The sequence below is a fragment of the Ziziphus jujuba genome, chromosome 6 (assembly GCF_031755915.1).
Source record: "Ziziphus jujuba cultivar Dongzao chromosome 6, ASM3175591v1".
Classification (NCBI taxonomy): Eukaryota; Viridiplantae; Streptophyta; class Magnoliopsida; order Rosales; family Rhamnaceae; genus Ziziphus; species Ziziphus jujuba.
In genome coordinates, this window is record NC_083384.1 from 20,455,437 (window position 1) to 20,466,716 (window position 11,280).

Sequence of the window (11,280 nt, forward strand, 5' to 3'; positions counted from 1 at the left end):
AACTTCTCCACCGGATTTCCATAATTATCCATCAGATTTCCAAGATTCCCATCGATTTTAGGTGATACCAGCGATATTTTACGGCAAAGACGATATTTTTTTGACATCACAGACAGATATTCTTTCCCCCCTCTCTTTCGGTGTTGCCAGTCACCGATATATGATATTGTCGTCGAAATTCCGATGTTCTTGATGACTTTTTCTTCCCTGTTCATTACAAACACAACACTGACATATATAATTATATGTATGGACCCATAACATGTTTGATATGACATAAAAACTAAATAGGCTAATACGAACACAATAACAAAGATAAATAAATTAATATAAATACGACATAAACACAAATGAATCAACTTTTAAATGAGACGGACCATCGCGATACGACTCATTTCACACAACCAGTGAAGCAAAAATTGATGACACAATGGAAATATCTACGACAATGTCATGTGTCGAACATCAACAACACCGATAGGGGGTGGAAGAAGTTTCTCTCAGAGATGCCGGAGAAATATAGCCAGAGTCAACAATTGTCGGCGAAATCATCGAAAATTGATGGGAGTGTCTGATTTTTGATGGACAATGGTGGAAACAAAGAGGAAAAACCGGTTGTCCAGGAGATCTTGGATGGAAATATCGGCTGGCCTCTGTCTCAAGAAGAAGAAGAAGAAAAAGAAGAAGACCTGCGATCTGCCAAAGCCCAAAGAGAAGAGAAAGAGAGAAGGGAAGGGAAAGGGAAAGAGACGAGAGGAAGACCAGGCTGGAAGAGAAAGACTGAAAGAGATCGACCGATTTGGTAGTAAGAAGGGAAAGACTGAGAGTAGGCAGGGAAAGAAGAAGAGGAAGGATTTGGAAGAAATTTCTTTTATTGATTTTTTAATGTTTAAAAAATATATTAATTGTTTTTGTTTAATAATTAAATTCTTTAATAAATAGGGCCGGCTCAAGCTTACATGGGCCCTTGGCAAGAAAGGAAGATAGGGCCTCATAGGAATTTGCCCTTTTTTTAATTATTATTATTATATATATATATAGAATTTATTTTTATACTCAATATTGTTTAGTGTTTGACACTAAAATATTTATTAAAAAAAAATTATACACTAAATATGTTATAAAATATATAAAATAAAATTATAATTCCATTTCGGAAGAAGTTGAGAAAAAAAAAACTGTGATGCAATATATTAAATTCTCAATTTATTTTGAATATAATTTTTTTAAAAAAAAAACTTTTGAATATAATGAAGGCCTTTTTTTTATTTTTAGAAGTATTAGTCATGTTACATAAAAAAAAAAAAAAAAAAAAAAAAAAAAAAAGAGATACCAATTTGTATTTTTTTAATGAAAATATATATTCTTAATTATTAAATGAAAAACTGAAAAATGCATTAAAGTAATTAACAATTATTTGCCAACAACTTAGGTTAGTCAAACCATTAATGTATTTATTGCAATTTTATTTTTTCAAAATTTATTGAAATTAGTCTGCTAATTTATCATCTATAAATCTATTTCATCAACTCATATAAATACTAATCTTATTAAAAAAAATCAAAAAATAAATTAATATTAAAAAACTAGCATAAATATTAGTACTTTCATTTTTTTATTTTAAAATATTTGTAATAATTATTTGTCAACCTTTTAATTAGGAGCCTTGGTTTTACATAAATATATATATATATATATATATATATATTATAAAATTAGGGGCCCTAATAATTTGGAGTCCTAAGGCAATGGCCTTGGTCGCTTTATCCTAAAAACGAACTTATTAATAAAAGTGCAGAAAGTAGATAAAAGTGTAAAAATTGTTTATTATTTTGATTTCTTTCGATTTAATATTTATGGATTTTTAAACTATTAATCGAGTAGTACATCGAAAGAAAAAAAAAATTTGAGTTTTTTGTATCTTGATATAATCTGTTAAATTAGTTTATATTTTGGTACTAAGTAACATTATAATTTATTCATTTCTAATAATTTATAATATTTATGAATTATTTTATTATTATTATATTATGATTATTATATTTTATATTATTTTACTATATTAATTATTTTATATATCAAAATTTATATTTTAAATTAAAAATTTACAGTTTTCAAAACTTTATCGATATTTCCATCGATATTTTTTTAAATTTATACATTTTTAATTCGTATCAATATTTTTTCTACTACACATAGCTAAAGAAATATATCTTTCAATAGAAAAATTAAAATTTAATAATTATTTTACAAATCTATTATATCGATTGTTTTTGAATAAATCTATTATATAGATATTGAAAAGATATGAAAGAAGTATTTCGTTTTTTAAAAATGAAAAAAAAAAAAAATTCAAGTGTATTGCATTGCAACTGAAAAAAAATGGAAAGCGATCCCTACATGAAAAAATCGAAGCTATATTCCTTCGCTAACAGCTGAAAAGGCTCGGACCCGCGAGCTTCTTGGAAGAGCATTGCGTTGCATTACATTTTTGGGGGGCTAATGGCGGGGGCACCGGTCTTGCAATCCGATTGTATATTTTGCAAGATCGCTAGCAAATCTACTTCCACCACTCTCCTCTACTCCGTGAGTTTCCTCATTCTCCTTTTTTCTTCAATGGAAGCTCTGTAAATTCTATATCTTCTTCTATTAGTAGCTAATAAAGTTGAGCCGCTAAATGGGGTTTGCATTTTAGGGCTTTGCAGATTGGAGAAAAGGGGTTTTGTTAAATTTGGATTCTGATTTGGTTTTATGGGTTTGTGTCTTTTTTCCAGGATGAGAAAATCGTTGCGTTTCAGGACATCAACCCTGCTGCTGACAGGTTTGGATTTGGAATAATCACCTCCTCAATTTGGTTTCAATACTATTAAATAGATACGGCTTTTCATCTGAGCTTCTTGTCGAATTATCTTTTGGGGAAATTTTTGGCTCACATTTCTATATCCATTTACTTGTTGGTGTACTTGCAAATTTTTTGAATTTTTTTATTTTTCTGAATTATTTATTTATTTGGTTGGACAACCCTTTAACTGTGGGAGACCATGCTTGTATTATTTCTTTGACGCTTCTGATAAATTTGAAGGACTAAGAAGTACATGGAGGATTAGCATGAAGAGAAAAGCCTATCTATTATTTGGATTAGTTTATGCTTTATGTTGCAGTTAGCAATCTTCATCTGGATTTTGGGGGAATTGATGCTTGAAGAACTCTTTTACATTTTCAATTAATTTCACTCTGAAACCTTTGAAGGGAAATTTTTCCTTGAATAAACTTCCACCTTATCCTACTCGTAACCGCTATCATATTTTATTTGATTTTCCCTTTTTTTTTTTTGTTTTTTTTTTTTTTTACCCCTCTCTAAACCTATGCTGATTATTAATGTAAGCTTTTCAAATTGAATACCAACCTTGTAGGCATTACTTGGTTATTCCTGTAGAACACATTCCAACTGTTAGAGATATTCAGAAAACATCCGAAGACTACACTTTGGGTATAATATTTATCAGTTATATGTGGTTGTATTGGACTTTTCCTTTTTTCTTCATGGTATTTCTTAGCCTAATGTTATATCGTCTTCATTTTACTCAGTAAATCACATGTTAGAAGTGGGGCAAATGCTATTACGCCGAGATGCACCTCAATCCCTGCAATATAGGTATTGTCTCTTGAATCTTTCTTTTTGTGAGAGGTTATTTGCTCAATTTGCTTCCACCATCTGTAAAGTATCTATCACTATCAGCCATTCTTTTTTTTTCTTTTTAAATATTTTAACCAATACTGATATTTGTATGCTATCTTTAACTGAACAGTATGTTCTGCTTGTTATTATAATCTGGGGTACTATGTATATAATGGATAGTTCATGCACATGTAGAGGAACTTTTGTAAGCTTGTATGTTTTGGTTGAAAATTTTTTGTGCATTTAAATGTTGATTAAATCAAAATTGTCTTGTAATGTTTTATAGGTGATGAACACCATACTGTTATTGGTTTTGAGTGTTTCAATTTGGTTAAACAGTTCTTTTAAGCAATGCCTTATTTGCACGTGAATTGTGTTGTGAAAACAAGTTTGAGCATATTTGTCTTTCCTGACAGATTTGGTTTCCATCAGCCCCCGTTCAACTCTGTTAACCATCTCCATCTCCATTGTTTAGCACTGCCCTACACACCCAGGTGAACTATTTGGTGTTTCATAGTATTTATATGCCTGAAGTTTTACATTTAACTTTCAATCAAAATAAGGAAGATTCCTTGTGTATTTTCACAGATGGAAACATCTAAAGTTCTTGTCTTTGGGATCACTTGGATTTCTTGAAGCTAGCAAGTTATTGGAGAAGATAAATCCTTCACCCCATATTGTTTCAAAAGTGTGATTTTTCCATGATTTACACCTACAAGTGATAAACATTTGGTTTTCCAGAAAACTTTATATTGAATACTGACTATATGCAGTGTTCTGTTTGTAGGGTCTGCTTATTCCCCATACCTGTATCGTGATGCTTCAGATATTACAGTATTATGTAACTTTGATTTTTATAATGATGCTTTATCTGGAAATCAAATGCTGTTTACTTGATGCCAATTAGAAATGCAAATATTATTGTTTGGTAAGGCTTCACTATTAATATGTTGGCTTGGATTTGTGTTAATTGTGGGTGGTTGCCCTTTAATCGAATTTGAACTGTTTGGATTACTGAGATGTTCTTCTACAGGTGCTAGTGCTTCTGTTCGGATTATTGAGAACTGTTTGGTTTAATGAGAACTTTTAGATTGGTAATGTGTTTGTTTTTGGTTTTCTGTATTTGTTTTTTATTTTTTTGAAAACTAAAAACATAACCAAGCTTTCTAACCATTTCCATTTTTGTTCTCAAAAATACTTGCATTTTTTGGTTCATTTTTTAAAACCAAAAAATTTAGTTTTTCCTTTCTTCTATCTGGTGATGCGATAGACTAATTGCCTCTCTTGTTCCCAAACTCTTTAATCCTCTTGCATCCTTTCTCTAGCTTTCTTTGTCACAGATGAAGGTTAAATCGCTGGCACTGGAATGCTTGCTGGTGTAAAGCTTAATGACTAATGGTTGGCACAAATTGCTAGATCTGCAGACTAAGATTGTAAGCTACACTTTCGTTTTCTTTTATTTCTAGCATGATAAATCTGTTGTAAAGCTTTTCAGATCTTGGTGTATTTCGATTTTGACGGTCTAGGCTTTTATTACTCTCACTCCTAGATCTGATATAGTGTAAAACAATGTGTGGTTTTGTTCATGTCTCTGGATATGATCATGATTATTGCTTCTAACGTAAAACAATGTGCGGTTTTGTTCATGTCTCTGGATATGATCATGATTATTGTTTCTTTTATTTTGCATTTGGGTCTTAGGGTTGTGTTATTGCTTGCTTTTTCTTCCAAATTTGGATATGAGTTTTTCAGGTTTGGATTGGTTATTGGCAGTATTAAGATATTAAATGTTTCTACTTGAAAGGCTTATAATGTTATGTCTTTTCATCTCTTGATAAAGTCTCTCTCTAAATGTTCTGATTGGATAAGTAAAAGTTATAACAAGGTATCTCATAATCTTTGTAAATGGGCTATACTTTTGAGAACTCTAATTTTTTATGTTAGGGGAAAGGCTTTTTTATAAATGAATTTTCTTAGCAAAGAAAAATAATAATATATTAAAGATTTTGGAAACAATTGTTTACCATGTCTGCTTGTTTCGAGAACCAGTATATAAGCTGTGTGATATGAATAAGAGCCATATGGGTGGAGAAACTAAATAATTTGAATTTGTCAGGTGAGGCCCATGGAAACCCGCAGAGGTAGATTTACTGGCTTGGACCCAACTATATTCAGTTTGGTCCAAAAAACATTTGCAAAAGTCCAGTTTAAGTTATCTTAGTACAATCCAACATCCCAAAGAAACTGGACTTTTCGAAACTCCTTTTGTTACAAGTTCTCTAGTAAGCCATGCCTATTTATTGGTTTAAGTAAAAAATTAAAAATTAAAAAAACAAAACGTGCGCGCACACATGCAATAACAAAAACAAGACAAAAACTGTCTGATCTCATTGAACCATCCCCAACTTTTAAAAGAAAGACATCAAACTGAAATGCTCTTGTAGTGTCTTGATTCCTGTGATAAGATAATATCAGGTCATTACTCTTCACTGTCCCTATCCTTTGGGCATTCATTGGACCTTTTGTGCTTCACATGATTTCTACCAACAATCCGCCATGGATAATAGCATGGAAAAAGTCTTTTAACTTTTTCATCCATCTTTCATGGCTGATATATTGAAAGCAAGCATGAAAGTTCCTACCGTCGTAGTTTTAATTTGCAATAAGAGGGCTTCTATTTGCACAACCAATTTTTCTCCTTCCTTTCCTCTTATTTAAAACTTTTAACATGTCATAACCTTATTTTCTCTTATATTTATTTATTTATTGGACGATTTAAACAATTTATCTTCATCGTCTTCATATATCTGACATATTTCTTGTGAGGATCTGTAAAAGCCACCAACTCCAGATTTCTTGTGAGGATTGGTGAAAGCCACCGAAGGACTAGCGGTAGTTCTACGTAGTGCTGCTGCGGTTACTCTGGTGGTTTTTTGTTGAAACTTTTTTCACATAAATTTGTTTTGTTCCAGAAAGTTATGTTTGAATTTAGAGTGGTTTTATCCTCTTCTAGAATGTATTAATTAGAATTAAAATATATCTAGTTCGAGTTGATTAAAACCTTTGTGTTTCAGCCATAACAGAATTTATTTCTTACATATCCAATGTATGTTCAGTTTTTGTTGTGGACATATTTAAATAGTTCGATTATAGGAAACCAGATATTTTAAAACTAATTTCATTTAAATATGTTCTACTGCCTCTCAGCAAATCTTGAATGTTACTCAACATCTTATTATAGATTTCAGAGCAGCGGTTGAATGTTCAGTAATGTAACCAAAAAACAAAAAAAAAAAAAAAAGGGAAGGGGGGGGAGGGGAAAGAAAAAAAAAAAGACATTTCTTAAATGAACAAGGATACTTTGGAAACTTAATATAAAAAGATGTTTAAAGTGGAAAAAAAAAAAATATATATATATATATATATATAATCGCGCAAATTGTTAGATTAATGCCCATTGAAATCCCTTCCACATCAAATTCAAAAGGATTTGAAATCAATAAAGCAACCCTTTTGTCAGCTTCAAAAGTTCCAAAAGGGAATTGCATGCAGAGTCTAAGTAATATTGGTCCACATAATTAATTTAACGACGACGCTTGAACTCCATTATTAAGCAAATTAGACTTGGAACAGAATATGGTCCACTTAAAGATTGAAGTGTCAATTATATATATGTTCACCCTACGCTGACCAATTTTTATCTTTTTTGAATAATGCAAGGCAACCCATTTTGCTACCAAACATAAAGAGATTAGACTTGGCGATATGTTTGATAAGATGCACCGACCATTAGGTAAAACACTCATTAGTTATATGCATTTCATTGAAGGAAACTGGACCTCCAATGTATTCTGCCAAGGCATTTAATTGTCAAACTCTAGGATTTGTAGTTTTCTTTACCAGAAAAAGGTTCTTTCACAATTATATATATATATATATACACATCATAATCAACATTATAATATATAAGAAAGAAAACACAAGCTTTATGCTTTATTAGCATAAACAAAGATTAGTGGAGGAAAACATAGGGATAATATAAAGAGATTAGACTTGGCGATATGTTTGATAAGATGCACCGACCATTAGGTAAAACACTCATTAGTTATATGCATTTCATTGAAGGAAACTGGACCTCCAATGTATTCTGCCAAGGCATTTAATTGTCAAACTCTAGGATTTGTAGTTTTCTTTACCAGAAAAAGGTTCTTTCACAATTATATATATATATATATACACATCATAATCAACATTATAATATATAAGAAAGAAAACACAAGCTTTATGCTTTATTAGCATAAACAAAGATTAGTGGAGGAAAACATAGGGATATTTTTCCGGGAAAAATATCCCTTTATTTTATTATCCTATTTGTTTGGTGACCATTAGCTAGGCTAGATTAGGTAGCTGGCACTTGGAAAAAACAATGAAAATGAGTTAAGTAGGACATGGACGGCAAAGGAAATGAAATGGAAAATTATGAGGCATCGCTAATGGAGAATATAAAATATACGTCTTTTTCAAGCATGGTTTCTGTGTGGTTGTGGATACTCGAATTAGTACAGCTAAATTTCTTGTATATACGAACAATTTTTTTGGTAGAACCCTCATTTAGTTTTGTTGGATTCTGAACCTTCCATTTTGAATAATATCTTGATTTGGCACCCAGTAATGTAGAAAATGTTTTTCTTTTCTTTAGTAAATATTAACTGTAGTTTCAATATTTATGCATTTAATAAATGGTGCAACATTAAAATGCATCTAAATTGCATGCAAGGAGAATATTCATCTCTAAATAAGAGCATAATCACATACAATGAAAATTTTGTTATAGTTAAAATAATCTAACAGTTAAAAAGTTACCATATATAAATTTTGGTAAAATATTTGCAGAATTTACAAATTTTAATAGTGTTGGTGCTAATTCAATATATAAAAAATAAATGTAAAAATATTTAAACTAAAACAAAAAATTTTTTGGTGAATATTGAAGCAACAAACCACTTATTTATTTATTTTGGTCTACAAATGAAAAACATGGAAACGTTGTTTTTTTTTTTTTTTAATTTGGCAATACGCGTTTTTCGAAAACACTATCTTCCAAAGTTCATTTTGTCAGGTGAAAATTTTGTTGGTCTTTGAGTACTCAAAACTTTGTTTGTTGTGTTATTTGGATATGAATATTTTTGTATTTCCCAATTTTAGAAACATAAAATTATTCTTGCAGAAAATAACATTAATTTTTTTCTATATTTCTACATAGGTTGGTAGTCTCAAACCAGTAACTGGCAAATTCCAAAACATTTACCTTCTAGCCATAGGCCATCTGATACAAGAAAGATACAGTGAACAGAAAATGAATCTCTAAGCAAAAGGAAAAAAAAATAATAATTACAACAAATGAAGAAAATAAAAATAAAAAATACAAGGAATCGATGTAAATAAATGTCAATGAATCTAATTAAAGTCTCTTGATATTACAAATCCTCTTGAAAAAAAATTTTTTTTAACAAAGATTAAATTTGAAATTATAATATTTTAGAACATCTTCAATAAAATATTCATTTATTTTATCTATTTAAAAACCTTTTTTTCTACATTTTAAATAATAAACATTTTTCACTAATATTATACAAAAAAAGTCTGTTAAAGTGAGATGACAAAAAAAAATTGAAGCTGTTTAACAGATCTTTTTTGCTTATAAAGGTTATTTGATAGTGTAAGTTATAATTTTTTTATTTTTTTCTCTCTTCTCTTATAATCAATTCAGTCCCTTTTCTCTTCGATAACTTTTTACCTTCTTTTCCAGCATGCGATTTATTTTATTTAAAATTTTAAATATGATTTATTATAAAAAAGATTTAAATAAATACTATTTCACCCAAATTTCAACATTTTTTAAATTTTTTACTATATAAATTTCAATGAAACAAAATTATTAAAAATGCTCTTAAAGCATCTTAGGGTTCACGCCAATTTAAATGATTCTCATCTAGCTGTCGTTTTTAACATCAGTGATTACTATTATTTAATTGATACGTAATCATTATATAAATAATCATAATTGCAATTGAATAATTTTGTGAAAAGAATTTTGAAGCCAAGAATAATAATAAAAATAATCTTTTAAAAGTATTGTAAGTACGAACTCGATCATAAAATATTCTCTACTCTTAAAGAAATAAGAAACCCAAGTAATGTATCGTATAAACATAAAATTATATAGAGAAATAGCAGGTAGAAGGAGGTGGTGAGGTGGTGGCTGGCAAACAGAGTCGGTGGTTGTGTTAAATCCAATTTATTATTGGATGCAGCCGCGCGTCGAGCTGGGTGTGGTCGGCAGTTTGAGGACCCTGGGCTTTAGTGGTGGGCAGTACGGGCTCACGAGTATATAGCACGAATCCACAGGTAAACTGAGAGACGTTGAGAAACCTCACTTGGGTCCCACAGTGGACTACTGGCCCACAGAAGAATTGCCACTTTGGCACAAAGGACAAGGGGCTGGGTTTTTTTAATTTATTATTATTTTTATGCCAGCTAATAATGCCACGCGTCTACATCATATACTTCTGTCTTCGGTTGGCTGTCTGGAAAGCGCTCTTTTTTTCTTTTTTCTTTTTTCTTTTTTTGGAGTTTCTATCTTTATGTTTAATCTCACTCTCACTCTTGTCACTTTCAGAATAATTTTGTTTTCTTCTTTTAGTAAATTTTCTTTTATCCACGAGAGTTATAAAGTTTTTTCTTTTATCCAACGAGAGTTATGTGAGTTATAACAATGTTGTTTGGTGTACTCGTCGATTTAGGGTTTGTTTGGATTGAACTTATATTTTAATTTGATTAATTTTAAATGATAATGCATTTTATTTTTGTTTGTTTTGTCATATTAACAATGTTAAATAAGACTTTTTTTTTTATCTTATTCTAAAAAGCTAGAATTTTTCATTTTTGACTTAATACAAAAACATATTATCGTGTTTTTTAATTTTCCTTCTCAAAAATACCCTCATTAAAATTATAATCCCTAATAAATATTTTTTATCTCTTGGTCTCACACTAACAAAATCATAGATTTCTCTCAGTCTTTCTTGTCTCATAATTTTTCTCGGTCTCATTGCTTTCTTTTCGTCACTGCAACGAATTCGCTGGAGATTGCTGCCAGTAGTCACCAATCAGTTGCTTTTCTTTCTTTTTCCTTTTGCTCTCTCTTACAGATGTTTGTGATCATATGGTAGTTGTCGGCGATTGAAGGTTCTAGATTTTTTTTTTTTTTTTTTTTGAAAAAAGCTTTTGGATTGTTGATTAGTTGGAGATTTTAAGGATCTTGGCAGGGAAGAAAATTGTTTATGGTTAGGGATGAAAAATCGATCTAAGCGAGAAAAAATCGTTTAAGAGGAGAAAAAATGTTAGGGTTAAGGTTAGGAAGAGAATTTTTTATTTACTAAATTATTCTTCAATTTGTTGATGCTCTAATGTTAAAATTGGGATAAAGTTGTTACTCTGAATATAATATTTTAATTATAAGTATTTAAAATATTTTATTAATGATGAAGAATTAAATATTTTCAGTATAACGTATATTTTTAATATTTGAAAAGTACTTA

General features: G+C 30.0%; 1 protein-coding gene across 1 annotated transcript; it reads left to right on the forward strand.

Moving 5' to 3' along the window:
* The first annotated feature begins 2,349 nt into the window (after positions 1-2,349).
* On the forward strand, positions 2,350-4,611 carry LOC107430292 (bifunctional adenosine 5'-phosphosulfate phosphorylase/adenylylsulfatase HINT4). The gene is made up of 6 exons (XM_016041124.4): positions 2,350-2,586; positions 2,775-2,821; positions 3,414-3,490; positions 3,589-3,655; positions 4,096-4,173; positions 4,268-4,611. The coding sequence occupies exons 1-6, from the start codon at positions 2,503-2,505 to the stop codon at positions 4,371-4,373; spliced, it is 459 nt and encodes a 152-aa protein (XP_015896610.3). The 5' UTR covers positions 2,350-2,502; the 3' UTR covers positions 4,374-4,611.
* Positions 4,612-11,280: the final 6,669 nt, after the last annotated feature.